Below are 27963 nucleotides of genomic sequence, written 5' to 3' on the forward strand. Positions count from 1 at the left end.
GTCTTCGAGATGAGTGCAGACCACCCGCAGTACACAGTACTAGTACGCACACACACACACACACACTCTCACACGCAGACGCAGCAATACCAGACGCGCTCACGACAGCTGCCCTCGCATCCCCTCATCAGCAGACACGCCGCCTGCACCGGGCCACGCAAGGCTGACCTGACGGATCCCCGCCACACTACCTGTCTGCGACCCACCTGGCCTCTGAGTGCGGCAAGTCTCACCCATGATGCTCTCGACTTTATCACCACACCCCGCGCCGCCGACATTCTCGTCGTCACCTGCGCTGCAGCCGGCCATGGCCACCTCGCTGCCTATAATGGCCCCGCGGCCCTCGCAGCGCCCCAAATTGACCGTCAACACCCACCAGCCCCGCGTCTTTGGCAAGGCCGCCTCGCTACGCCTGGACACGCTGAGCGCCGCCTCGCCCACCGTGCGCAACACGTTCAACAACGCATACGAGCCCAGCACGACAACAAACACATCGAGCACGCTGAACACGTGCGTTGCACCGCCGCCCGGACCGCCCGCAAAGCTGCGCCTCGACATTAGCAACACCACCCCAACCCCGGCCAGCATATCCACGCCGGACTCGGCCTCGACTCTGTCCTCGTCGACTCTCACATCAGCCTCCAGCGAAACCTCGAGCAGCATTGGCACAATACCGTACAAGCAGCCCCACAACCTCAACTCGATCCTCTCCAACAGCCGGATAGTCTCGCGCAAGATGGCTTCGAGGCCCATGTTCCCTGCTGAGAAGCGCGTGTCCTTCCGCACGCCATTGGAAGAGGAGATCAAGACCATCAAGTACACCTGGGCCAACTCAGACATGGAGTCTCCAAGCTCGACCTTGACACCGCTGGAGTCGACGTCGACAGACTCAAGCTCGACCCAGGTTGAGACCACAGCAACACATCAGTCTGTCACACCGAGCAGGCCCACGCTGTCACTGCAGCCCTCTATGGAGAAGCCCACACTGTCACTGCAGCCGTCTTTGGAGAAGCCCACCATTGCGACAATAGAATGTGCGCCTCGCCAACGAAAGCCGCCCAGACTTGGAGACAAGCGCGATTCCTCCGAGTCTGAAGACGACAGCGACACATGCCCACAGACGCCCGTCGCCGGCCGACGGAAACGCAGTCGCGACTGGCGGTGGACCCTGGGCAAGCTACCTGGCGACAGCACCCCAACGGCGAGCGAGGAAGACAGCAGCTAAGACTTAATGGGCTGCGCGCTCCCACATTCCGGCGTTGGCATCAGTATCACACTATAGGGCACGGGCCCGTGGCGTTCGTTTAGCATTTCCGGTGTTGTTTGTTTCGATGATACCACCTGCATTAGCACTCCTCGGAGGCTAGCACCCAGCAATTGCGCATTCTGCATACTACATACCTCCTACCATCTACCTCCCTAGTACCCTCTACCGCTCTACCATATCTTATAGTTTATACCACGACGGTAGCTGCGCTATTGTCAATACATATCCTCCGCACCAAATTTCCGTGTGATGCAGTGTAGCCGTGCTGATCATGTGTCGAGGCCGTGACAACGACTATCTGCCGGGAGCCTGACAGCCGAACCCCAAACAGGAACATATCACCATGTACCGGAAAGCTGAAACGCTCCCACGCAGCTGATCGACCGACCCGCCACAGGAGCAACCCCCACCCACCGAACCTCGGACATGCAAACACGGTTTCTATTTCCACCGCACCCCATGTCCCCACACCCTCGGCTCTACAATCACACTGTGCGCAAAACGAGATGAAAAAATGATATTCGGTACGATTCCCTCCGTCAGCGGTGCCCCTGCATACTCGTGCGTCCCGGCAGGCCTGCGCGGCGCGGAGTGACATCATGGCCACGCGGGCCGCTAGGCTCGAAGCAGGCGAATGCCGCTGCCCGAGTTCACCGAGCTGCATATACGGAGAGGACCAGCATCTGCACGGGGTGAAGATTGATTGCTGTGGGGCGTTTCCAGGCGGACGCTTTGCAAGTACCGGCATGCTGAGATAGGGAGGGAGGGGGTTTTTGAAGGAGGAAGGGGGTTTTTAAAGGAGGAGGAAGGGGGTTTTTGAAGGAGGAAGCGAAGCAAAACGGAACGGAACGAAACGAAACGGGGTCGCGACGCGATGTATGCAGTGTACCCAACTACATGTGAGAGGGGTGCAGAACGGGCCAGACGCTGCTATCGGTGTCGTGACGCAGAGGTAAGAGGTACGTGTGGTTTGTCTGTCTGGTCGCAGACGGTCAGCGTGGCGATTTTCGTCTCGGAAGCAGCAAGATGGGATGTACCGATGGCGCTCGTATCGAGGTATTCTCATGCTCGGTCTTACAACACCAAGTAGGTAGTTGCTCCCCCGGACTCGGCGCTCAGACAGTCCGCACGGCGAGATCGTCCTAGGCATCGTCTCATAGAGCCAAAGCCAAAGCCAAAGCCAAAGCATCAACTGGTGAATACACACCAGCCTCGTAGTCGCGCATCCGCCAGGACCCGCTCTCTCAACGCTTCCTGGTGCATATAATTACGGGGTGCAAGCAGGACTTGGCGGCGCCTGGTCTGGTCTGGCCGGCCCTTCTAGCGCCGCGCTGCAAATAGACCGACTGGCCTCCCTGCCTCCGTCCCTCGACACTTTCTTATTAATCACAAACGAACGGGCAAGCGGGCGCGCGACAAGGCACGCAGGACGCTCTGGCTCTCGCCGACGGCCTGCAGTGGTGCGCAAGTGCATGCCCACGCACAGGCGCAGCAGAGTTTGATTACGCCAGTGGAACGGGCGGAGTGCTTGCGCGTTGTCGTCCCGCGGCGCGCGGTGGTGCGTGAGCGCTCGCTCAGAGCAGTTCAGTTCGCGGCGCGAGGGGGCCAGACGAGGCGGGAGCGGGTGTGGCGCTCGCCGCTGCTGTGGCCGTGCGCGATCGACTGTGCAGAGTGTGGATCGGCGGACGAGGGGGTGGGTGCTGGTGGTGGTGCGTGGCTGGGGAGATTTTATGGGATTGTGTGGGGTTCTTCATGTGCGGCGGGTGGTAGTAAGTGTGGCCTTGTTTGCGGCGGGTGGTAGTAGGTGTGGCCTTGCTTGCGTGGGTGGTGAGTTGAAGAAGTGTCATGTGCCGGGAGAGCGGTGCGGTGGGTACAGAGTCCTTTCTCTTGCCACCGATCTGCGGTTTGCTTGTTCGTTTCCAAAGCTAAGATTAGACGCAAGCCAGGCATTTAATTAATGTCTTCAACACTGGTGAAGCCACGAATATGATCAATCCGTCTTCAACACCGGTGAGGCCACGAATATGATCAATCCGTCCTCAACACCCGATGCAGCACCTTCCCAAACACGCCTCGCACCCTCGCGCGGTCTTCCTGAGCCGCAGACATGACCACCGCAGCACCGAGGGCGAAAGCCAGATGCTCCCGTCCCCTGTTCTCGGGCAGATAGCGGCGCGGAAACCAAGTCGCGGCAGCGCGAGGCAGCACAAACAGCACAATCTCGGGCCGCCGCGAGGGCTCCTCGGCCAGAAGGCTGAGTCCGCACAGCGCGCAGCCGGCCAGAACGCACAGGCCCGAGTCCCACATCTGCGGCGTGATGGTCTTGGGCGAGACCAGGGCCGGCCCGAGGCGTGTCCGCGAGAGACACACGCCGTAGTAGAAGAGCGCGACAAAGGCGCCGAGGAAGGACGAGCGCGTTGCAGCATCCTTGATGGCGGCGACCAGTGTGTGTATTTTCAGCCCGGCCAAGCGGTTCCCGGGCGACGCAGTCTTCGCCACATGTCTGCACAGGGCAAGGGCTTGCAGCGGGAAGTACAGCTTCGCTGCGAAAGCCCACCCGCGCCAGAACCGCCACAGCGCGTGGGCCTCGCAGCTCTGGCCGCAGCCCATGTGCACCAGCTCGCACGGCACGGGGACCGTCTTGGCGGGATCGCCGGCTTCCTCTGGCAGGCCGTAGTCGCGCGCCATGGAGCCCAGCAGCGGAGCCATGCCCGTGTCTTTGCCGTACTGGAAGGTGCCGTACCGCGCGTGTCGCAGGGCGAGCACGAGACGGTGGTCCAGCTCGGCGGCGGCGGAGATCCACGCGTTGTGGCTGCGGGGCAGGCGGCTGGGGGCGTAGAACCAGGACCACATCACCGTGGCTGCGGAGAAGCAGAACAGCGGTGTGGCGAGCTTGCCGGCGGCTCTGCGCGTGAGAGACGAGGGCTTCAGTGCGGCAGCTGCGGAGCTCGCCACTACGTCCAGAGCGCGGATGGCTGCGAACAGCGTCAGGTCCATGGTCCGCCCGGCGAGGTCGGGTCTTGCGAGAGTTGTCGCTCCCGCAGAGCCCTCCTCGGGCGGTTCGTCAAAGGGGCCCGGAGCGAATCTGCCGAGCACGGGCGGCGGCGCTGCTGCAGCCAGTGCTGCAGCATCGGTAGGAGCGTTGTTGAGTAGTTTGAACGACACGGATGCTGAGATGAGAGCAGCGATGAATCTGGCCAGCAGCCGAGCAACTGCCGGATGCAGACATGGCGACGAAACTGCTGGATGCAGACATGGCGACGAAACTGCTGGATGCAGACACGGCGACGAAGACGTGAGCCGAGGCAGGACAATGTCGACAACTGCCCTGATCGGAATCTGAAGCAGTGTCGAGCCACCGACGAGGACAGCGCAGAAGGTGGGGAATCGGTGAAGGGCAAGTGCCTCGCGGAGCGTGTGGGTAGACTTTGCGCTTGTTAGCTCGCCGTGCCGTGTTCCGTCAGTGTGATGCGCAGTGACTCCAGACACGCTGGAGAGAGGCTGGAGAGAGGCTGGAGACACGCTGGAGACACGCTGAAGACACGCTGGAGACACGCTGAAGACACGCTGAAGACACGCTGGAGAGAGGCTGGAGAAGCACGCACCTGCAGCCACGCAGCTCGAACAGTCACCTTTCGCCTCCCAAGCAGAAACAGGATCCTCGCCAGACGCGGACCCGTGCTCGACAGCAGGGCGAGTATGTAGGCAGTGGTGAGGCTGGCGAGTGGTGTCAGTTGACAGCGGACAATGCCGACACAAGGTTCGCCCTTACGGTTTCACAAGGTGCAGACGTGCAACAAAGCCGTCACGTCGCCGTGCCATTGCGGCAAACGGCAGCGCAGCGAGTGGGTGACATGCAAGGCTGAGGCTCGAGAGGGACGGCTGTTGTGCGAAATCCGGGGTAGCCTGTAGGGGTCGGCTGGGATTGCCGCCCAGCGCTCCGAGGCCTCGGACACGTGCCGTGCAGAGGTCTGGCGTGTGAGCATGTGAAGACTGAGCGTGACGGGAGCGCAACACTTTCACCTCTGCCGACCCGCCCGCATTCCTCCCTCCGTGCAGACGCCTGTCGAGTGCCCGAGGCTGATCACGTTGGCCATGTCTGCTGGGAGACGCGACTGCACCACAGGCACCGCTGTCCGCGCACCGCCCGCTCTTTGTGAGGGCACATTGCAACCCGCACGTCGCCAGCGCCGCCCGTCCACCTGAGCGAACGCGCCCGGGCCCGCCGCCGCCTGTCTGCCTGTCCGCCTGTCCGCCTGTCTGCCCGTCTGCCCGTCTGCCTGTCCGCCCGCAAGCCGCCAAGCTGGAGACGCTCTCGACGCCGCCGTTTGCAGGGTTCGCAGGGTTCGAGGGCGCCGCCAGAGGCCGCGCCCGTCCCGCCATGAGCGACAAGGACCCGCCGCCGTTTGGCTGTACGGAACCCCGTCGCGTCTGCCGCAGCCCTTCCGCCGTACTGACACGCCCGCAGACACATTCAGCGCCGACTACCTGCACCCGCTGGACCAGTCGCTCGACCAGTCGCAGGACCAGTCGCAAGACCACCATGGCCCGTCGCCAGACCACCACCACCACCACCACCAACACCACCACCAGTCGCTGCTCAGCGACATGGAGGGCCAATCGCTCGCCGACTTCTTCTCCAACACGGACCCCTTCAGCCTGTCGGACTCGCAGCCCTTTGGCCCGCCCGCCGACGCGAAGCTCGCGGGCAACGACTTCAGCGACTGGAGCTTCATGGCCCCGGCCACCGTCCACCACGTCTCGGCGACGATTCCCGACCAGGCCCAGCTGCACCACGGCTTCCCGAGCGAGCACATGTTTGCGATGCAGCCGCTGGACCACCTGGGCACCACCCACGACGACCTGCAGGCCGCCTCGACCCTCTTCCACAACTCGCAGCAGCCCGCCGCGGCCCTCTTTCCCGACATGTCGCCGTCCATGGCGCCGTCCATGGCGCCGTCCATGCCGCCCGCGTCGGCCCTCTTCCACGACATGCCGCCCGCACACGCCCCCGGCGGCCGTCCCATGGTGGCCACCTCGCAGGGCCTGCTCAACGAGCAGCTCGCCGCCCTCCTCCCGAACCACGCCGCCGCAGGCACCCTCGACGCCCAGCTCGCCGCACAGTGGGCCGCCAGCGACGCCCACAACAGCATCCACGGCGGCTTCGCGCCCGCGCTGCCGCGCCCCGCCCTGAAGCGCACCTACACCTTTGGCACCGACGACGCCTTCCGCAACCCGGCCGCCTTCTCCGCCCCGCACAGCGAGACCGAGGCCCAAGTCACCCGTCGCCTGATGCGCGACACCCGCACCCTCTCGTTCATCGCCGACGTGCACGCCCCCGAGCTCGCCGCCGCGGCGGACCCCGCGGACCCGTCGTCCTCGTCGTCGTCCTCCCCGGACGCGGCCAGCTCCGCGGACGACTCGCAGCCCTCGCGCAGGCGCACCAAGAGCGTCCCGCCCAGAAAAGACGCGCTGCGCAAGACGGCGTCGGGGACCCGCGTCAGCAAGGCGAAGAAGCCCGCGGCGCCCGACTCGGACAGCAAGAAGAGGCGCGCCAGCGCCGCGGCGTCCAAGCTCGCCCGCGAGAACCTCAGCGAGGCCCAGAAGCGCAGCAACCACATCCTGTCCGAGCAGAAGCGCCGCAACCTGATCAAGCGCGGCTTCGACGACCTGCACGACCTGGTCCCGGACATACGCAACGGCGGCCTGAGCAAGAGCAGCGTGCTGACCGAGGCTGCTAATTTCCTGGAAAGGCTGATTGCTGACAACCAAGAGCTGGTGAAGCTCGGCGGCGGCGCCGGGTAGAAGCAGCAGCTGGGACACGCTGGGTTGCAGGCAGTACGGACAGGCTGGGTTGCAGGCAGTACGGACAGGCAGGGTTGCAGGCAGTACGGACAGGCTGGTGCCGATAATTTTGGGAAGCAATAGCTCTATCCAAGCAGGATGGGAAAGGAAGGCAATACCTGCGTACAAGCATGACAGCACGGCATAGGAACAGACTCGAAATCAGAAAGGCAACAGCTGTATCCAAGCATGACAGGGCGGAATAGGAACAGACTCGAAATGATACCCAATAGCAACGCTCTACTACATCTATTCACACAATCATCTCTTCGTCTTCCCGCAGTCCAACCCCCGCAGTCTAACCCCCGCAGTCCAAGCCTCAGGTCCGCTCCTTCCTCTCGGTAGTCTCGGGAAGAGTCGACGGTTCCATTGTTGTCTTACAACATTTATTCTCTTGTCATCTTACAACATTTACTCTCTTGTCATCTTACAGCATTTATTCTCTTGTCATCTTACAGCATTTATTCTATTGTCATCTTACAACATTCATTCCATACGTCAACGCCGGTCGAGACATGTCCACCATCCTAAACGCCGCCGCTATGCACACCAACACAGGCCATCTAGCCGTGGGGATATCCGAGGAGAGAAGGAGCTATCAACACACCAGCCCAACCCCTCCTCCTGTAAGAAACTATAAACACACCAGTCCAGCCCCTCCTCTTGTAAGAAGCGATCAACACACCAGTCCAACCCCTCCTCCTGTAAGAAACTATAAACACACCAGTCCAAACCCTCCTCTTGTAAGAAACTATAAACACACCAGCACAACCCCTCCTCCTCTTGTAAGAAGCTATCAACACACCAGCCCAACCCCCTCCTCCTCTTGTAAGAAGCGATCAACACACCAGTCCAACCCCTCCTCCTCTTGTAAGAAGCGATCAACACACCAGCCCAAACCCTCCTCTTGTAAGAAGCGATCAACACACCAGTCCAGCCCCTCCTCTTGTAAGAAGCTACTGGCGGGGACAGCTGAGTAGAGAACCAAAACACACCAGTCCAAACCCCCTCCTACAAACCGCCACCAGCAACATCCCCAGCCCTGCCCTCGGCCTTGGCCACCTTCCGTGCCAAATGCCTATCGCGATGAATAAGCTCCCTCAGCGCATCGCCGCCCTTGGGCTTACCCACAACAACACCACCCGTCTCACCACCGCTCTCGCCCACCCCCCGGACCGGCCTGGCACCGCCCCACGCGCCCAGGCCCCAGATGCTCTTGGGCTTGGTGCCGACGATGCTGCCTGGGCCGTGCGCGTACATGCTCACGCGCTGCACGCGGCGCAGCTTCTGCAGCCCGTAGACGGCGACGATGGCGCCAAAGACTGTGCACCACGCCGACACCCCGTAGAAGCCAAAATCCGTCTCCTCGATGAAGTTCTTCAGGTTCATCCCGTACAGCGCCGCGACGAACGTGCCCGCCGTGATGGCCAGGGTGAGGATGCTGAAGCGCAGATCTAGAAGCATAAGCGAGTTGCGGTTTGCGTCGAGGATCGCTTTGACGCTGTGCGCTGTTAGTTTCGGGGTTGTTTGTTTGTAAGGGGCGAAAGATGGGTAACGGACATTTCCTCCGTGTTGCGGATCGACGACACCAGGTTCTCGGCCGCCTGCACGATTTCATCCGCGACTTTGTGGTACGATTCCAGCAGCATCTCCACCTCGGTGTGGTCGTCGTCTTCTCTCGTCTTTCCCTCGGCCTTTTCGCTGAGATACATGGCGCTCAGATCGTCGTCGGCCTCGAGCAGCTCCTCCAGCGCGTTCCGGACCAGGCGCGCCTTCTGCTCAAAACTGCCCAGTTTCTTCGAGTAGATGAGCAGGTAGCGGAGCTTGTCGCGGTCGATGTCTTCTTCGAGCTCGCGCAGCACGCGCACGACTGGCTCGCTGACACCCTCGAATTCCTTCTCGAGAGAGAGCGTGACACTGATGAGGACGGCTTCGAGAGCGCGGAATTCGTATGCGAGCGTGCCGTTTGCGACGGATTCTTTCTGCCGCAGCTTCAGGTCGAGGTCGTACATGAAGACGCTCTGCGACTTGGAATCCGTGGTGCCATACGCGTCGAAGACGAGCACGCGGTTGTGCTTGAGCAGAACTCGGAGGTTGAGGAGATTGATCAGGATCGCAGATGGGCGGACGAGGATGTGTGGGAGCAGCGAGGAGTCGATTTTCCGCAGATCTCGTGGAAGGAGGCCATACTTTGCAATCAATTCGCTCTTCTTGAACTCGCCGCTGACGAGCGTCACGTTGCCGTGCTCGTCCAGCTCTGTGCAGCGCATCTTCAGCTCGTTGGCGCTACGAGCCAACCGTCCCAGTGTGTTTCCATATCCGGAGCCAGCCGCCGAGACGTCGTCACTCGACGGCGATACAGGCGGCTGCAAAAGGCCTGGTCGCGCATGTGCATGCTGTTTCTTCCCCTTGAAGATGCTGGGCCACGCACTGCAGGGCCGAGATGTCGAGAAACCACGTGTGCTTGACACGGAGGGCTTTACCGTGCACGGCGACGACGCTGTGTAGGCGCGACGCTGCCTCTTCAGGCCGGCGCATTGCCCTGCAGGCGACTCGAAGGCATGGTTGACTTGGGCGCGCAGGAAGCTCAGGACCGATGGCGATGGAGCGGCGACTTTGCGAAGCAGATTCGGCTGCATGTCTCTCCGTTGTCGAGGTCGTGTCGTCCGTTATCGTCCAGCCATGCGATTTGCTTCGACTTGTCGTTGGCTGCGACTTGTCAAGCTTCGCAGGCAAGGTTTCGCGATCTGGGAAAATCTGGGTTCTGACGTCACGTGGATCAAGGGTGCACTTGCATGTGCATGTGCACCTCCAGCCTCCGCACACACACTGACATGTCCTCGACACCGCTGTACAATGCTTTAATCCGCACACACCACATCACGTCCCGCAAAAAAGTCGCAAAACTGCGTGCTGCAGCCTCGAACCACAACGTCTATGCTCTGTTACGCTATGGAGGCTGCCCCGGTGTAATGTACTGTCAAGGTGCCGAGCGAGGAGTACGAGACTGGGTTGGAGACGTCCAGAGATTGCGCTACAAAGACTTCCAGCTGGTGAGGAAGCCTGCGGAGAAACAGTCAGAGACTCAAGCGAGCGACAGTAGAGTACCGTATGGCAAGCTGGAAGAGACGGATACTGTCAGAGAGTTCGGTGCGCAGATGGAAACCTTCGGCGTCTGGAACTGGTGGCGAGTTGGCATGGGCTACCAGAAAGACGAGTCTCAGCCCTGAGACTTTATGGTCTGTTGTCTCGCAGGTCGTAGCCACTCCTTTCACATCACCTTGGCAGGCGAGGCGCTGCAGAGCAAAACGCCTCAGAAATATCAACGGTCGACTTCACCATCGCAAATTTCGTGTCCTTGGCAGATAAGCTCGCAAGTCTCAAGCAGCCATTTCCTGCACTTCGTCTTGACTACCGCTACCCGGCACGCAGCAGATACTGTGGGCGCGACGTGTCAGCTGCGTTGAACGAGCTGGAGTCAAGCTACGAGATGAAGCACTTCGTGCTGCTATATGGTACTAGTGATCGAACTTAAGGCAAGGGCTGCTCAGAGAGCTTGTATGAGCGGTATGGGAAAGGTTGGTAGGTATCGTATCTGTTCCTGGGCGATGACCATGTGCTCAATTCGCTGGAGGCAGATCAGTTCAATGGTGGATTCATCCTGAAGCGTGCTGGGATCAAGGCTGAGAGTGACGATGCTGGTGTTGCTGCAGAGAAGCTGGCGCACAATGGCGGAAAGATGGAGTTGGCGAATAGGAGAGGTGATCCGCGAAGCAATAATGAGAGTGTTCCATGAAATTGTTCGACGGACAATCCTTGGATGATTGCACATTACAAAAGATGCCTATTCTTTACGCCTTTGGCTTCTTCCCAGACTTCACACCCGATGGGTTGCTTCACGACACGCATCTGGTGTACGTAGATTGAGTACGTACAACAGATAGAATACCATGTCGTGCCAGCAAAATTCCACGGACAATTTATTAAGAGACACGTCTACATCATGGTTCATGGTTTTGGTTATACTTCCCCACCTCGGCCCCGCTGCCGCGCTATGTTCGTACATGACGTTCGTACATCTCTTTGGAACACCAATCACGATCAGCGATTGCGACGTACGGCAGGCTGTTTCGCGGCGTGTGTAGGGTATGTCGAAGCTAGACGCCCATATAGAGAATCCACACTTTATGCCTGAGTACCATACAACAACTTGTTACAATGGCATCGCTACGAATCGCTTACAAGACCGTCGACAATGTCGAAATCCCGACCGACATCTACTTCCCAGAAAGTGCTGGACCCAAACCAGCGCCAGTTCTGATCATGTGAGTGCAACCGGTATATGAGGCATCTCTCAGCTGATGGTCGCTTAGGATTCACGGCGGTGCTTTCATGCTCGGACACGCAGGTATCAACAGCAAAGACCAGATCCAAGACTGCACAGAAAGAGGCTGGGTTGTCCTTGCGATCGAACATCGACTATGCCCGGGCGTCAATGTGTTCGACGGACCGATGGCAGATATGCGTGATGCGCTCTCATGGGCGCAGAACGGCGATCTTGCAAAAGCGTTGAAAGAGAACGGGAGAGATGTGGCTATTGATGCGGAGAGGATCATGGTAATGGGCACGAGTTCTGGTGGGCATCTTGCGCTCTCCACGGTACGAACTTCGCCTACATCTCTATCCATCTTCGTGGACTGACGACTGCAGGCCTGGAACTCAGACAAACAACCCCTAGCCATTCTGGACTTCTACGGAGCGAAATGCTTCGCGGACCCCTTTTGGACAAAGCCTATGCCGGACATGCCCAAGCACTTCTACGACCCTCTCTCAGACGCCGACGTCAAAGCCGTCTACGACGAGAAAGCCGTCTTCATCGGTGGTCTGTCCCTTGAAGGCCAAGCATCTGACCCCAATCACTCAAACCCTAAGCAACGGCAGGGCTTCGCCATGCATCAAATTGCCACAGGAAACGTCATAAACGCTATTTGGCCTTCCTATCCCTCAAACCTGGAACGTATCGACCCCATCCTGAATGTCAGGGAGACATGGCCGCCCACAGCGATCGTGCACGGTACGGCTGACACTACGATTCCAATGCGGCTAAGCAAAGAGTTTCAAGAGAAGCTCAAGGGGAAAGGTGTGAAGACGGCGTTCTTCGAGGTCGAGGGTGAGTCGCATACTTTTGCCGGCAAGATGGTCAAGGGGAGTAAGACTTGGGACAGCCAGAGGAGAGGGTTTGATTGGTTGGAGGCGAGGCTGAAGGAGAGCTATGTTTAGCGTTAAGCTTTGTCTACCTAAGGGGTGTGCGAATGGCGGGAAACCCGCTCAGTACGGACGCACAGATTCGTTGTCCGTCTGCTACACGGACGAAACGAAATCGCCAGATGCACTGCTTCGGTCTCGCGTCCTTCTGTTCGTACGAGCGTATGTTGCTGATTTCGTTAATGATGGTGGCGAAATCATCGTTGTTGTACGATTGAATTAAATCCGGCAATTGATGTGCGAGGCCAGGTGGACTGTGGAGCGAGGGCCCCACAATCTCCAGACGAAGATGACAATCACGCCACCTAGATCTTGCGCAGCCAAGGATCAATTGCAATCACAACGAGACTCCCATTTCAACTGAAAAGTGGACATTTGAACTTGCAAGCTTGTACAAGCACTATCTGCGGTGTTTCGAGGACGAGCGCGAGGTCCGCGGGAAGTGTCCGCGCTCGCGGTCTAGACAAGCATCACGACTGTTCAATCGCAATGCTTGGTTGCAATTCTCCAACCTGGGAGACGCGGGGTTGACAATTACGGAATCCGCGGAGTACCGAGCACCGCGAATTGATTTAGCTGCAATTGGTGTAGAGAGAGGCTCTCGAGCAACTGCCTTGCAACCCGAGACCATGGAATGTGGAGGACGGGACGAGTTCGTACATTTCGTACATTCGCATATTTCAACGCTGGGTGCTTTGTCCGCACTGATCTTGGACGCCCGAGTACTTCAGTTGCTTATTTTTCTGCCACGGAATTCACTCCTACACAAACTTCAAAAGTCCCTTTGCCTAGGAATCGAGCTGGTCTGCCTTCAAAGTATTCGAGTACAGCTTCCACATTGATCTCCACTTTTCCGAGCTCCGAACTCCCACTCTCACAATGAGCGCCATCACAACACAAACGCCCACCAAGATGGCCGTTTCCCAGACCTCCAGCATACCACGCGTGCAACAACCCCTCGGCAAGCCCAGCCCCTACATCATCCCCGCCTACGAAGGCGAAACCATCACCATCCCAGGCACCAAGTCTACTGTGCGCATCCTCGCCAGCGCAAAAGAGACAGAAGGTCTGATATCCGTCTTTGGCATGGACGGCGCCCTCGCCGATGCCCCCGGCTTCCACTACCATGACTTCGCGCACGACGTCTTCATGTGCACAAAGGGTCACTTGAAGGTCTGGGCGGGTGATCGGTGCAAGATCCTCGGACCGGGAGACTTCTGCTACGTCCCGCCGAAGGTCGTGCACCAGCCGGAGCTGCTCGACGACGGGATCAATGAGACGGTTGGGCTGGTGACGCCGGGACAGTGGGTGGACTTCTTCCGATTCGTGTCGGAAAAATACGACGGTGTTGTTGCGGACGAGTTCGACAACAGGAATCCGGCAGACACGTTCGGACCCAAGTTCAGGGAGATTAAAGAGAAATACGATGTTGTGTTCCAGCGGGGGTACCAAGGTGCGGAGGTCAGTGAGTGGACGAAAGAGGACTCCGTGCTGCCTGAGGAGGCTGGCAAGGAGTACTATCTCAAAGCGAACACGGGGCCATGTCATCTGCTGGAGGGAGTTCTGAGTCGGCCGTTTATCACGACGAAACAGAGCAAGGCAGAGACAGGAAACTTCGCGATCACGAGTATCGAGTCGAGCAACCGCCTCACAAACTCGGTGTTGAGCAAGCCTTTCACGTTCGAGAAGACGCATCAGGTGTACCACGTGCTGGATGGAGCGATCAATGTTACTGTCAACGGCAGCACAAACCTGGTTCGCAGCGGAGAGACAGCGTTTGTCCCTGCGGGCACTGAGATTTCCATCGACTTTGTTGACCGATACAACCGCTTTTGGGCGTACTCGAGCGGCAACGGCTTGGAGTCGCTGATAGCGGATGCTGGCGGCAAGTTTGAAGGTACTATCGTGCCGGATCAGAGCAGAGCGCTTGATACAGAGGCATTAAAGAAGGCTGCGGAGAAGCACAGTGTCAAGATCTTGTTGTAGCGTATACATACATAGAACATTTCATTACGATTTACAAGCGCACACTCCACGTCTGCAGACAGTGACAGCTTGAACCCACGGGTTTGGCTGTACCTGCCCCATATCTTCAACAACTCAGAAGTATCTGCGCTCTTACCGCCTGCGGTAGCTATGTATCTCACCTTGGCACAAGCACTTCCCATGACGATTTGAGCGTACAGTGCAAGAACGAAGCAACGACCGCAGATGTGCACAGGTTCGTCTTGCGATGAGAGAAGAGACCGGCGGCGATCGATCCAAGTGTGAAGGTGGCGCGATATGTTAGTGGCCAATTTGGCCTGTATGCCTACTGCCAGCATAGCTTGTCAACTGAAATAGTTAAGCATGAAGACTTTTTACATTGTGAGACTCGTCATATACATCGCACCATCTCGTGTACGTGATGGCGGTCAAAAGCAGGTGCGCAAAGCGATTAAGAAGCGATTGACAGAAAGGTGCAGCAGACGGCGTGCGAAATGTGCGATGCGGGGTCGTAAACAGAACGAGCTGATCTCCGTTAAAGCCGAAGCTGAGGAAGCAGTAATATCAAAGATGGCATTCGTAACTCATGTGCTGTACTGCTTCCTCTCTAAGCAACTCCTCCAAGGAGCGTCTGGCTTGATTCCATGCCAACAACTGCAATCGCTGCTGCTGGTTCCACGAACTCTCTGAGGCGGCACACATGCCTGTAAGCCTAGTTGACTACTTATTGGTTAGGATCGAGTCCATGCCCGGTGTCACCAAGCCAACTGATGACTTAGTCCATGCGTGCGTCTTGTGAACGTGGCTAAAAACTTTTGACACTAGCAGCTGGGTGAATTCCGGCTTGCAAGCCATACAGACATGTGTCGCTGAGTAACCACCTTAGCCAAGCTTCTGCAACACGACGATACGAGACTTTATCGCTCACTGGTGTGACAGGCAGATCCCGCGACGATCAAGCCACAAGCTCGTTACTTATGCGCAGTGTCATTCCTCGCAGCTAGACGACGATAAACGCATTTGAGCGCCACGAGACTGCTGATCACATACGGACATCACTGCATGCAGCAATACGCGCGACAACACGACAATCACCCGACCTGACAGTTCTTTTCGCAAGCTGATCCATGCGTGCCATTTCGTTCGTTACCGCCGAATTCGTGCGCGGGTACCTGAACATCTTTATCGGTTTTCACGACTCGCTCCCAAACACACTGAAATTAGCACTGGCCACCAAGCTCGGAGTAATATCCTTCCAATCTCGCACCAGGGGTAGCACCGAGATATCGTCTCTTCCCCTCATGGTCTGTGAGAGTCTGCAAGCCTCATCTCCCACCAGCGTTGGATGTTCCGGGATGATGCCAGGATGATCTTGTAAGCGAGGACTCACAAAACGTGCCGAGTTGAGCCCATTTCGGCTCCCGTCTAGCGAACCAAACTCTGCTATCTGGAGGGCAATCGGCCAACGGATGCTCATGAGATTTGCTGATTTGCGCGCAATGACTCTTGGAAGAGTTAGATTTTGACGCTGGTTGCTGCTAGCAGGCCGTCGAATGAACTGTGCGCTGACCAGCGGCGGAGCGGACCTCGAAGACGCAATGACTTCACGTCTAGCACACCGCTCAAACGTCTTGACTCGATTCATTTGCGCGCTGCAAAACGGTAGACGTGCAGGGGCGACCCTTAACTTACCAGATCCCAGGACTCTCCTGTCGTTGATACTCGTGTCGGAGTGAAGCAACCGGGGCCCGCTTGTTCGCACGAAATGATGGGCTTAGGGGCACAAGGCGATCACCGCTGTCGTGCCCGCGGCGAGTACGCGGCTGAAGCAGGTGCCAGACACTGACGTGTCTCGCGGGCTTTTGGGAAGACCCTCATGACCTACAGCGCTTGGATCAATCCTGGAGGTGATACTCACCGCTCGGTGTCCATAACGGCAGTAGAGGTCGGGGAATGGTGGTCTGTATGGCCGATGGCACAAGATGTTCGTGGCAGGTGACTGATCCTGAGGCTCCAGGTGCGACGACAAGAGAGCGCACGCAGGTGCACATTGCAAAGGGTCTCCCTGCGCACAGGAGCCCTGACGGCTGGCAGCGACAGGTACTAAAAGTGGATGCGATGCCCACGTTGCTGCTGTGCTCGTGCATTGGGTGTGTTCCGCAAAAAGGCACGCAAGAGGGGCACCGATTGGCGTCTGGATAATTCCGTAAAGCTGCCTTCGAGAAGTACTGCGTCCTGGGATGATCGCTGTAACACGGGAAGCATTATGTGTGACGATCGCGTAGGGCAGAAACCATTAACAGCTGCCAGAATCAAGATTGAAGGAATTGGCAGCAGTGGCAGATGTCATTGCGCAATATGGATACGAGAATCGAATCAACGTTACGATTATTATCGCGGCGCGGTTCGGCTGCCTCGCCTGCGTTGGGTGATGAGCAGGCACACTAGACCGGTGATGTAACGGACGAACCTGCCTCCCGGGACAGACTTATCTCGACATCAATCAAGACATCGTATGATTGTGCCGTCACCGAAGTGAGCACGTTAAGTTGATGATGACCGTTTTCTTGTTTTGCGGGAGCGCAGATCTTCATAGTGACAGTGTCACGATCTCATGATTCTGCCTCGTCTGTGGGGATGGAGCTGGGGAAGAACGCAGGTCGCGACGAGAGGAAGAAAAGCAACAACAGTCTACAATAGCGTGTATACAGATCAAGCGCAAGCTCCGAAGCCTTTCCTGTGGCGCTCTGCAACTGAACAGGATGAGTTATCCGAAACGCTCCGCATGCGGCCTGGGGAAAACCAATGTGAGATGCATTGTCTTCGGGACGTTCTTCTTTAGTGACATCTTGCTTTTTCGGGCGTTTGGTGGATCTATCGAGAACGGTAATCTCAGCGGGCGCGCGTCCCAACGTGTGGCTTGCACAAAATGTTATAATAGCGGGAAGAATGCTTTTTCGCTGTTCCCCCGGTCGTGCAACCGCATCCTTCGTCCATTGATCGAACAATATGAGTTGCTTTTTAACGGCACGGATGGTTCCAGCCATACGCGAGTATGCTAATATGAACGTCTTGCTGAACCGAATTTCTTATTGTGATACGCTCGACGGCAGCACGAATCCGTTGGGCGGCTTCAGAATTCATCGAATCTGGTGATCTGAATACCTGACTCTTCTCGACACATGCTCAAAACGGCAAGGTGCCCCCTCAGGACTGACGCGCGGCGACCATGTTCTTATGTATGGAACATGCTGCCAGACATATTTCCTACTAAAGAGACTCCTCGCGCTTACGAAGCTGATAGGCGCTATATGCGAGCCCATCACCATGTATCGCATGCATAGATGGCTGAGGAACGCCCAAAGAAGCCTCTCAGTTGTCGATCAGAGTGGTTGGTATGAATGAGCGGGAGGAAGCAGTTGTCGTGCGGCATGCTTCGGCGCACTGTGTGGGAAGAACTCACAGGAGACTCATGCCGATCTCGCATGGTGATATGCTTAATTTCATCTCGGCGAGAATACAGGATACAATTGATCAGATGCCGCTGCAGGATTTAATGCAGTCTTCCTGACCAAGCAGATGCTGTCAACCTACCTCAGCCCAGTCTCGCCGAGCTGGACTTGCAGCTGGGCTTGTCACTACCAGTGGGAACCGCGAAGTGCAGTGCGGTGATCTACGGTCTTCTATGAATTTTGCCATAAGGTGTCGGTCCATTCAGCCTGCGGGCGAAGAGACTGTGAAGCTCAGCAAGCACACCGGCCAGTGAACTGTTTGCTGCGTCCCACTCTCGCAGGTGATGGGGCGGCGAAGTCCGAATTATCGCCCAGGCAACTGTCACATCAGATGTCTCTCCATACCAAGAGCTGTAGAAACAAGCACTAAGTGTCGACGTGTGCGGCAGGGTCGACGGGAGATGCGCATAACCATAGTGATTTCCATGGAGGCGAGCATCGCGTCTGCGCAGGCAGGCATAAACCAGGCGTCACTGTTGGTGCGCAGAGGGAAGTTACGCATCTTATTCTTTCCATGCTGCGTGGGCAAGCAAATCCGCAAATGATGGAGACCTTTAATAAAGGACCCTATAGAGTGACAGCGCGCGATACATCGGGGTCAGCATGGGTGATCCTCAATGTGTTTTGATTGCGTTGGGCGCGCGAAGCTGCGACAGTGCTCAACTTGGCGGTGAAATTCATGCAAACAATTCATCAGATCCGTGGTTCATCCACCACGTTAAATCACGCCATTACCAGGATGTACCCAGGAGATAATTTCGAGAACTTTGAACATGGTGTTGACATTTGTCGGAGCACCTAAGTGCTGTGTTGAAATACTACTATAATACAGAGAAGAACAGAAAGCGCCTGACCAAACAGGTGGTGGCGTAGGTAAGTGAGACTCTCGAAATGGTGGCCTCGCCGTGGGGCGAAAGGCAAAAGGTGTCGCGACGCCGGTGTAAATGCTAGTGAACAAACGTCTCCAAGAACGCCAATACAAAGGCCGTGATGACACTGCCATCGATGGCAACGCGCGCCAAACGAACAAGTTCCGCCTTGCTGATTCCAAGTATACATTATTGGCATCGGAGGCTGGGCCAAACAACGCCGAGAGAGAGATGACAGTCGAGATTAGCTTTTTGAGTCGTTATGTCGTGATGGTTGTGCTGGTCGAGGCGTGACACCCGCGTTCGTGGCGCTTCATGTTACTTCGCACGCTGAAAGCCTTGCCGCAACCTGCCTGGGGGCACTTGTAAGGCTTCTCACCAGTGTGGCTGTGGCTGTGGATGCGCAGACTGCTGGGCCGCGAGAAGGCCTTGTTGCAGGTCGAGCAGATATATCGGTCCTGAGACTGAGGGAACGCTGACTGGCTGGACGTGCTGATGTAGTGGTGATGTTGCCAGGGGTTTGAGCTGTGACCGTTGGCGCTGGGCTGGGGTATTGGTAGCGGCATTGTGGGCTGGTAGTTCGAAGGCAACGGTCGCTGAGCGTACATGGCGGCGCTGTTGTAAGAGTGCTGCTCAGGCGAGTAGAACGAATTCGCTGATCCGTTGCCTGGGGATGACTGATAGGGCGATTGGGCGTACATGGAGCTGCCGTATGGAGACATTGAGTGCGTAGGAATGGAGTCTCGCTTCACGGGTGGCATTGATGACAGAGTCTGACGCTGGTGGTGGGGCTCCATGTTGTTGAGCGAGGCGCCCATGAAGTAGGCTGCTGAGGCGGCCGAGTGAGTCGAGGCGGAGGAAGGCGACCTCTGACCGTCACCAGCGGCGTCTGGATGCATTGGTGGCGTGGGAGGAAGGGTCATTCGAGCGTTGGTGGTTGATGATGGGGCGGCGACGTAGGATGAGGGTTGCTGCGGCCTTTGCATGTTGCCAGTGGACTGTTGTGTCTGGCCCAATTGTGGCGAGGACGACTGTCTGTGTTGTGATGTGGGACTCTGTCCAGCTGCTGCTTCCGTCAGGACCAGTGAATGGAAGGCGCAAAAGGGCACTTACCGGCTTCTGAGGCGGACTTCTCACCGCCGGCAAATTCCAGGAGACTGGAGATTGAAGGCAGCGACGGCTTCTGCTCCTCGGCAGGCGGCGATGGCGGTGACTGGGGCCGTTGTCGCTGGTACTGGTACTCGACCTGCTGTGGGTGTGCGGTGTAGAGATTGGGACCAACGGCGGTGGATACAGGGTACCCACGAGGCTGCGGTTGCTGGTAGTAGGCCGACTGCGGTGGTTGCTGGAACGCCTCGCGCTCCCGTACGCTGCCGTGTACCATGCTGGCAAGATGCATTGCCATGGAGAAGGTTCAAGTCACGAGGCACAGCAGAGGCTGCGTAACGTAGAGGTACTGTGGTACTTGGGTGGGTGTTGGGGCTAAGGAGGTGATTAGGTGAAAGGTGAGCAAGTGATGACGAGATGGGAAGGCTGGGTGTAGTCCACGATAGAGGACGGGTAGTGGCAGGTACGATGCGCCAGGACTCCGGGCGGCCTGCAGTGTCTATGTAAGAGTAGCCAGCGGTTGGCGAGATTCAGCACGACGCCCGTTCACACTGTAGCGTCGTCAGTGGAGAGGCCCGCGGCGACCAAACCGTTGCCAACGAGGTGGGTCAGACAGCGGTCGACCCCAGTCCTGTCAAGGCCCTGTCGAAATTGCAAGAGCGGTCGACGAGGCGGCGGACCGTTGTGACAAGCAGCCCAGCTCCCAGCACGGCTAGACGAACGCTGCCAGCCCTGTAACGGCAATGCAGATGACGGCTGGATTGGGACTAGGGTAGCGATGCGCACGCCTCCGTAACAATGCCTTGGTCCGAGCGATCCGCCCACATATCCCAGACCATCCAATCTGCGCACCACCGGCGAAGAGTCGCTTTTGGGCAACGGGCAGGGAGGGCGAGGGCGCTCGTGAATGGCGTTACAGGGGACCCCAGCTGCTCTTCCAGGACAGGCCGTGATGCACCGCAGATCGACCCTCGCCGGACGAAGTGTTTTATGGACGCGTTGACGGTCGGAAGCAAGTACCCTGAATGCTGACTCTCTGCTTTGTGCTCTGGTTTGGTTTGATGCCAGTCCCAATACCTAATGGCAGTGCCTGAAGGTCGTGTTCCCGGCGGAGCGGATCAACCCCCTCCGAAAGCAGTCACGCAGCCACGCCTGCAGTCCGTCGATAGTGACACAGCCCTCGAAGCTGTGCGCCGCCGACTGCTGCTGGTAGCCTCTTCGAGCGCTGCGCGAGACTCCCTGGTGCAAGTGTGTGCTGGCGTGGGTGCGCGCGGTAGGGATTGTTCAGAGCGGCGCTGCCAGTGCCTGCAGAGCCCACTCGGACGGCAATCGATCGACAGCAGGCCTGCGAGCACCTGCTGCCTGGTCTGCACGCTGCACCGTGGAGACGTCGAAGCAGACGTGAGTGTCAGACCAGTCACCAGTGTCATGGGTGAAGACACCCGGTCCCAGATACAGAGTCGATTCGCCGATGCTCCAGAAAACCGCCGACAAGAGCACCCGTCGCAGACAGTACCAGCAGGAGCCAGCAGGAGCCAGCGAGTGCGAGAACGACAGCGCCGCGAACGGGGCGTCGAGACAAGCACGGATTGGGCTGACCCTAGATCACTCAAAGGATCACGCAGGGGGGCGGAACGGCAGACGCTGGGGTTCAGAAAGGGACAGACATGAGACGAAAGATGATTCTGCACGCTTTAAACACCCCAGCCGCCTCTCCTCTCATGTTGTCTACGTGCAAGCGGACGAGCGACTCGGACGGTGGCAGAGCGAGCGACGTTCGCTAGCACGATAGTCCCAAATCGTTCCGCTAAGGTTCGGTGGGATGAGGAAGCGACCACTGCGCGCGCCTACCAAAGCGCTCTACTGGCGCTCCCGCTTGCACCCTCACGACCAAACACTGGCGCCGCTGCTCTCACCAAGCAGCCTGCCTGGCCACTCGCAGCCCGGTAATTCAGAAAACCCTCTGCGAGCGATTAGAGCGCTCTCGTCGGTGCTGCAGTGACGCACATGGCTGCAGCCGCTGGCGAAGCGAGCACGGGATGATGTGACGAGAACATCGATGGCGGTCATCAGCCGTCATTGTGCGCGCTCTCGTATCGTGCTGCAGCGGGCTCTACGCTGTACTACATTGTTACATCTCAGAAACGCAGCCCTGGGCGCGCCGCTCTTGACTCGCAATCTGAACAATCCTATGTCTTCCACCGTCGAGGCTGCCGGGCGAGGAGTGGAGGCTCTGCTCCATCCAACACCCACACCGCACCTTTGCTCGACGGCAAGCTCCTTGGGCTAGCTGCCCAGGCCGCGTGGTCTGCACCAGTTTCAGAGCGAGGGCAAGCGCGGGAGAGCAAAGCGACGGCACGCCGGACTATGACCTGTTCCAGCAATCTCGACCGCCCCCCGTACGCGAGGACCTCGCGACGCCGCGAAGACGGATGGCGGCGTAATCCCATGTCTTGGCCTTGTTCGTCTGTGGAGGATCCAGAAAAAGAGGCGGGTCGATCAGTGCAAGCGCATGCAGCTAAACCCTGAAGCCACGTTGGCGTGCTGTCACCATCTGCTACCTATAGCCGACCTCCCGCTGTCCAACCACAACCCGCGGCTTCGAGAAGCTCACCACGTGAGAAGCATGCCACCACAAAGATCTCTTCTCAATCTGCGCCGATTTGCACAACATGCCGAGACGGTCCAGCCTCGGAACCATCATCCGCGTGCGATGTTCATCAGGGGCAGACTGCGCATCTACCGAAGGGCCGTCTGCGGCGGCGGCATGCAGGATTCAGCACCACCACACTCCGGAGTATCACATTAGACTCGTCGAGGATTTTACTCGAAACGGCCGAGCAGATGTCTCACGACATAACTCTGCCCTGTGCTACGTTCTCGCCACGTGTCTGTACCTTTCCAGAAGATGCAGAAGATGCAGAAAGCTGTGTATCGTACGACCGAATCACGAGTTGGTAATGGCGTCTCGTTTGTGCTGTGTACACGACATCACGAACATGAGCACGCACGGACGCTATGGGAGATGAACAGCCAGGGTCCTCTGTGGTAGGAAAATCTCCCACCTCGGACATGATCACTCGTGCGATTCACGGAGCTCCTGCCACCACTACCCTGGATTTTGTGGCCAATGTGGATATCGAATTTACCCGGCACTCGGTAGGAATTGCTTCCACGACACTACAGCTACAGAGCTTCAATTGTCACTGAAGTTCTGCCACGATCGTCTTTCTCAAGCTTCGACTGCATTTTGCCAGGCGTTTTTGCAGACATCATGCGCTGCCTAGCTGTCTCGAGCCATGATCTTCCGGCACATTACCAAACAGCGCGAGTCCGTATCGTTTCTAAGCGAGCGGAGATACGCAGGGGTACCGCTGCTTCGGTCGCTGCCTGATCTGTCAGCCACGGGTCAATTCTGCTTCCATAACACAATCTGCGTTTGTGCCATCCTAGTGATCATCTCGGCCAGTTAATATTACGAGTCGGCATGGCAGCGGCATCCCCACCAATATTGTCATCGAGGCTGTGTTTCATCTGGCAATGTACATATTGACCATGGAGACGCGGTGCGCAATCAGAGGACAAGCTTAACTCTACGGAGTTCATGCTGTCCATCATCCATTATGCCCGGCAGACGCCGGAAGTGTCGCGGAGAGCCAGCGGTTCTGCCCCAGTCGCTCCTCAGGCTGAAAGTATATCCAGTCATGAAGGTGACCAGCGGGCCTTGCTTGAACTGGTACATGGACTGGGCAGTAATTGCGAACGCCCTCTGCTCCCATTGGCTCTGCTACTCGATCTCGTTCACCGATGAAACGGACCATTCTGGAAGCAAGTTAATAATCAGCTGCTCATCGATGAACCCAGTTGTCCCTTCGTCAGGCATCACTACTATCGTATTGAATGACAACAGGACTCCTCCATAGTCAACACCGACAGCTTGTCGTATATTGCTTGCAATTTGGCGGCCACGCAGGCTGCAGCGCTTCACGAAATGCCGTACCCGGAGTCCTGGTTCCAAGACTCACGACGAACATCTGAAACACATCTCCTCCATGACGCGCAATCTAGACAACCAACAAGGGATCGACTACGCAAATCGTATCGCCTACTCCACGGCAGTGATGAGCCATTTCACCTATGTCATGCTATTCTCACATCGGATCTGGTCAGACATGAGCTTATTCCGCTGGGATGGTGCGATGCAGAGCAGTATCGGACTTTTGCATAGATAAAGATTGGACAATGGCCGCGCAATGCAAGTGAGGCGAATTATACTAGAAGGAGTTGCGTTGCTCTCAGCAGGTGATACCTTGTCAGGAGATGTTGATTCTATCGAACTCGAAGTTCCCCAATAATCGCAACCGCCGGGGTACCCATATCAACCTCCACGCTATCTGACCGCCTCAAGCAACGCTCGAGTTTCCACACGCGACGTGCTGACTTGCATCCTGCAAAGAAAGGCCGCAATTATAATTATCGCTTTTTGCGCTGCCATCCGGAACTCGGCAACACAGGAATCCTTCAACAACGGCACCGCCATTTGGCCGTTCGTCAAGGCTGCATCACATCATGACCTTATCTGTGTCCTCGAAATCTCCGCGACGTGCGCAACTCTCGTGAAGGCCCCTGCGTAGCCGCGCGACGGCCATATGGCTGATGGGTTTGCTATTTACCTGGCTGTTCGCCCACCTTACGAGGCAAGCAAGCAACTGCGACAAATTGAGCCACCAATGTATCACTACTACCATCCCGTTTGTCTTCGCGAAGATCTCGGACCAGGAAGTAATGAATCGTTCGTGGCGTACCCTGCCCGAGAATGCTCGGCCATCATTCATTGCGAAAACGAAGTGGGCTGTAGGATCGCCAGGCCCTGGTCCATGTATACCGTTTTGAGGTTATGCTCCGGAAACACTCCGCCACGACAAGGCCTCCAAAACGGCTGACGTAGATCCGTCGCAGTCTTTCTCCCCATTAACACCGAGATGTGCTCGGGTGACCACTGGCGCATCCTGCACATACCGGGCCAGGTCTCAGATCAGCCGAAAGGCACACAAGTGTCGCTTTGCCTGCTTCGATCGCAACTCAAAATCATCAAAGCTGATCCACTGATATGGAACGATCTGCCGGCCATACGCGTATATCTTGCTCGTCTCGGTACCCATGTCTAGAGACGGGCCATTCTGCCATCTCCAATGTCACTGCTACTCGTAACCACAATGGCTTGCTGGTCTATCCTATTCCAGCTGATATCGAATATTCTGAGCTCCACTTGTGTAGCAGATTTCGATAGTTCCCTGACTCTTCATGGTTCTTGGATGTCGCAAAAGCACTTCGATGTACCTCAAACACATCTCGGACGATCGTGATTTTCCTCCCCTTGCAATCTTAGCTCAGCTGCACCTCGGCCGCAAGAGCTTACCGGGTCAAAGGCAGAAGGAGTTTGGCGGTCTCGGCAGGCCGTATCGGTACACAGCCATGCTTTCACTCTAACCTTCTTAAGACGTTGGGGCGTCTCCACTCTCCACCAACGTCCGCGTCGGCCTTCCTCTGCTCCCCTGTCATCGCTCAAATTGACAAGCGCCGTCTCCACTTTGTGGATGAACGCATCAACACTCCTTCGAGGACATTGGCTCAACGCAATCCAAGCGCTATCGACACACCTGCCGAAACGCTCAGGGTCCTTCGTCTCGATAAGCATTCCCCTCAACCTGAATCCGGTTACTCGTGGATACAAATCGTGATGTGTGCAGTCCGGAGTACCTGCGAGATGCGTCCACTTGAAACGACAAGCCGACTCATTGGTTGTGTCTCGAGCACAAGCAAGTAGTAGGTATCTGCAGAGCCAATGTTGCTTCCGCTATGATACTGAAGGCGCTGAACGCGGCAAAAACAGGCTTCCCGCAGGCTCGTCTTATCGTATGACTTCTGCAGAGGGCTCGATTCTGCCGGGACATTTCCACCACTGAGTAACTGGGAGATCTGATGCTCTTCCTGCACCAGGGGGTACGATCATCGCCGATCATTACTGGACCAAGTTTTACCGTTGCGCAGCGCGATTGATTCTTGATCCAATTTTCCTTGCGCTGGGCAGCCTGGGCTCTCCCGATGGCAGCACGTGCAGACCAGGTCAAACAGCTGCGTGCTTCGAGTGTGGACATGAGTCCAGGAGGTCATTTGAACGAAACGCCATACACGCTCACAGCTATGATCTAGTTGATAGTGCAGACTCTGCTGGTTTCGACGATGCAAGTGACCACGCAGATCACAGTCTCTGATCTGTCAGTCTGCACCAGTGCCGCGGATACCTGTACTCCTACACTGTGGGCGGATCTACGCGCAGTTGATACCATGTCCTCCAGCAAAACAAAGTATGGACTGCCAGCGGCTGTACATCCAAACTCAATGTTGCTGTTGAATCCGCAGGCTTCTCAATTTGGCAGTCTTCCCGCCAGCATCTGCGCAGCCACCGTGCATAGCGGTAAATCTACGGGAGTGATTCAACACTTGACGTGCGTCGACTTTACGCATACCCTTGTAAGGACGCTTTTTATGGTACGGAGCTTGCCACGAGTCCTGAACAGATTTGCGTCCTCGTGCTGTACATCCGCGACTATTGCTGCGGTGATTATTAGGCACCAAACCCACAACGACGGATGATCAGGATGAAAGGGGGTCAGGATCGCAGTGGGGCTTAGAGCATCCTCTTCAATATCAGGATCATCACAGTGGGCACAATGCATGACCTGGGTGCCGGGTCAATCTGCCCTCTCACACTGCTGACTAAACTGAAGAGCAACGCAATACATAATCACGCCGCTAAGCATTTCACGGATGCTCAAGCCTCATTACCTATGCTTCAATACACTTCATGCAAATGTCTTAGACTGTGAAGCTACTTCACAGCTTCTGAAGCGACCCTCGATGCGCACAGTAGAGTTGTGGGGTCTCGAGCTGTAGGCCGCAGATCTATGGCAGGTAGCGTCGGTATCGAACATGGGTGCTCGACACATGACGACACTCATACTGGAACTTCTGCGATTGGACGAGAATTACGAAGAGATGTCTACATGACGATGACTTCAGGGGCAAAAGGCTCCGGCCTTGATTCCAAGTATAGGCCTTGATGACGAAATTGGTTGCATGGGCACTGCCTTGAATTCCGACTGGATCTCAACGAGACCAAGCTGGGCCACTATATGCAAATGACGAGAATTTCAGATCTGGGAAAGCCAATCTCCACTAACAGCTACCTACTGTAGAATAACTGACACCTACGCCACCGCTCGGAGGCCACCTTGCATCTTTTCCAGGAAATGGACAATGATTCTGAACTACAATGTTTTGACAAAGCTAATTGATCTTCCGGCAGCCGGCGATCCGTATGTTTCACAACAAGTCGCTAGCATGCATCCATGGTCATGAGTCTGCAGTGTGCACCTCCCACGGGTCAGAAAATTTCGATAACATGCATCTTCATCCTTCAATATCAAGCTGCACAGGCAACATCATAACAGGAGTATGTGCAAGCATTGGCAGATGATCGCTCACCAAGCGCACACCCTTGACGCTGATCGCATGTGCCTGCCTTCGCACCCACATGGCCAGCAATCGTAGGTTGACGCTGCCTCAAGACATGCCTGCATACCTATGCCTAAACGGCTCACGGCCCGGCTGCGCATTGAGCGATCAGCTCACGTAAGAAGCCCGGATCGAACTATCGAATGCACTCCCACGCGTTCTGCACTGCCGAGCTGCAGCCGAAGGCTTTCTCAGATGGGATTCTTGTGTCTTCAGATCTTCTGCCTCCAATGCATGCGTGGTAAGCTGAGGCATCTCATGGGACGGAAGATATGCGTAAGACGGTACGTGGTAAGACATTAGACGCATGACGACACGAGCGGAAGCGGGTACGGTGAGCGCTTACCATTGCATACACGAAGGGAACACAAGCACGCAAATGCACGTGAGTAATATTACCACGTGGAGGATGCTCTCCCGGACACCCTCAAGCCAAGCACAACATCGATTCCATGCTATGTGATCATTGATTGTTGCATGAGGATGCCGTCGGCGTGGCATGTGTGCTACACCGAGATGCGAGGCCGGTTCCGCT

The 27963-nt window shown here is 56.9% G+C and overlaps 11 protein-coding genes across 11 annotated transcripts; 6 read left to right on the forward strand and 5 right to left on the reverse strand.

The window, feature by feature from the left end:
• Positions 1–307: 307 nt before the first annotated feature.
• M421DRAFT_70071 (uncharacterized protein) lies at positions 308–1225 on the forward strand (the record flags this gene model as incomplete). The annotated part of the gene is made up of 1 exon (XM_033596673.1): positions 308–1225. One exon carries the CDS (start codon positions 308–310, stop codon positions 1223–1225), a length of 918 nt encoding a protein of 305 aa, XP_033445718.1.
• Positions 1226–1339: 114 nt separating this feature from the next.
• On the reverse strand, positions 1340–2457 carry M421DRAFT_243061 (uncharacterized protein). Its single transcript, XM_033588513.1, has 2 exons — positions 2305–2457; positions 1340–2245 (listed from the first exon to the last, which is right to left on the reverse strand). The coding sequence occupies exon 2, from the start codon at positions 2013–2015 to the stop codon at positions 1455–1457; it is 561 nt and encodes a 186-aa protein (XP_033445719.1). The 5' UTR covers positions 2016–2245; positions 2305–2457; the 3' UTR covers positions 1340–1454.
• Positions 2458–3295: 838 nt separating this feature from the next.
• Positions 3296–4264, reverse strand: M421DRAFT_103179 (uncharacterized protein; the record flags this gene model as incomplete). The annotated part of the gene is made up of 1 exon (XM_033586881.1): positions 3296–4264. One exon carries the CDS (start codon positions 4262–4264, stop codon positions 3296–3298), a length of 969 nt encoding a protein of 322 aa, XP_033445720.1.
• A 1384-nt stretch (positions 4265–5648) lies between these two features.
• M421DRAFT_7942 (uncharacterized protein) lies at positions 5649–7072 on the forward strand (the record flags this gene model as incomplete). Its single annotated transcript, XM_033597480.1, has 2 exons — positions 5649–5679; positions 5736–7072. 2 exons carry the CDS (start codon positions 5649–5651, stop codon positions 7070–7072), a joined length of 1368 nt encoding a protein of 455 aa, XP_033445721.1.
• Positions 7073–8122: 1050 nt separating this feature from the next.
• On the reverse strand, positions 8123–9750 carry M421DRAFT_103181 (cora-domain-containing protein; the record flags this gene model as incomplete). Its single annotated transcript, XM_033586882.1, has 3 exons — positions 8123–8612; positions 8672–9488; positions 9543–9750. The coding sequence occupies 3 exons, from the start codon at positions 9748–9750 to the stop codon at positions 8123–8125; spliced, it is 1515 nt and encodes a 504-aa protein (XP_033445722.1).
• Positions 9751–9945: 195 nt separating this feature from the next.
• On the forward strand, positions 9946–10341 carry M421DRAFT_69993 (uncharacterized protein; the record flags this gene model as incomplete). Its single annotated transcript, XM_033596663.1, has 1 exon — positions 9946–10341. The coding sequence occupies one exon, from the start codon at positions 9946–9948 to the stop codon at positions 10339–10341; it is 396 nt and encodes a 131-aa protein (XP_033445723.1).
• Positions 10342–11329: 988 nt separating this feature from the next.
• Positions 11330–12391, forward strand: M421DRAFT_69788 (alpha/beta-hydrolase; the record flags this gene model as incomplete). The annotated part of the gene is made up of 3 exons (XM_033596643.1): positions 11330–11436; positions 11485–11770; positions 11822–12391. 3 exons carry the CDS (start codon positions 11330–11332, stop codon positions 12389–12391), a joined length of 963 nt encoding a protein of 320 aa, XP_033445724.1.
• An 897-nt stretch (positions 12392–13288) lies between these two features.
• M421DRAFT_69996 (RmlC-like cupin) lies at positions 13289–14362 on the forward strand (the record flags this gene model as incomplete). Its single annotated transcript, XM_033596664.1, has 1 exon — positions 13289–14362. One exon carries the CDS (start codon positions 13289–13291, stop codon positions 14360–14362), a length of 1074 nt encoding a protein of 357 aa, XP_033445725.1.
• A 1220-nt stretch (positions 14363–15582) lies between these two features.
• Positions 15583–17307, reverse strand: M421DRAFT_398728 (uncharacterized protein; the record flags this gene model as incomplete). The annotated part of the gene is made up of 5 exons (XM_033590165.1): positions 16833–17307; positions 16281–16609; positions 16055–16185; positions 15753–16014; positions 15583–15678 (listed from the first exon to the last, which is right to left on the reverse strand). The coding sequence occupies exons 1-5, from the start codon at positions 16954–16956 to the stop codon at positions 15583–15585; spliced, it is 942 nt and encodes a 313-aa protein (XP_033445726.1). The 5' UTR covers positions 16957–17307.
• A 1316-nt stretch (positions 17308–18623) lies between these two features.
• Positions 18624–20539, reverse strand: M421DRAFT_243224 (uncharacterized protein). The gene is made up of 2 exons (XM_033588514.1): positions 19857–20539; positions 18624–19809 (listed from the first exon to the last, which is right to left on the reverse strand). The coding sequence occupies exons 1-2, from the start codon at positions 20146–20148 to the stop codon at positions 19004–19006; spliced, it is 1098 nt and encodes a 365-aa protein (XP_033445727.1). The 5' UTR covers positions 20149–20539; the 3' UTR covers positions 18624–19003.
• Positions 20540–20930: 391 nt separating this feature from the next.
• M421DRAFT_94741 (uncharacterized protein) lies at positions 20931–21521 on the forward strand (the record flags this gene model as incomplete). The annotated part of the gene is made up of 1 exon (XM_033598231.1): positions 20931–21521. The coding sequence occupies one exon, from the start codon at positions 20931–20933 to the stop codon at positions 21519–21521; it is 591 nt and encodes a 196-aa protein (XP_033445728.1).
• Positions 21522–27963: the final 6442 nt, after the last annotated feature.

The sequence above is a fragment of the Didymella exigua genome, assembly GCF_010094145.1.
Source record: "Didymella exigua CBS 183.55 unplaced genomic scaffold M421scaffold_29, whole genome shotgun sequence".
In the NCBI taxonomy this organism is placed as follows: Eukaryota; Fungi; Ascomycota; class Dothideomycetes; order Pleosporales; family Didymellaceae; genus Didymella; species Didymella exigua.

Coding starts and splice junctions, on each gene's coding strand:
- M421DRAFT_243224 (XM_033588514.1), bottom strand. CDS start 20,148: ATGGCAATGCATCTTGCCAGCATGGTACACGGCAGCGTACGGGAGCGC. Junction 19,810..19,856: donor GAAGTCCGCCTCAGAAGCCG/GTAAGTGCCCTT, acceptor TGACGGAAGCAG/CAGCTGGACAGAGTCCCACA.
- M421DRAFT_243061 (XM_033588513.1), bottom strand. CDS start 2,015: ATGCCGGTACTTGCAAAGCGTCCGCCTGGAAACGCCCCACAGCAATCA.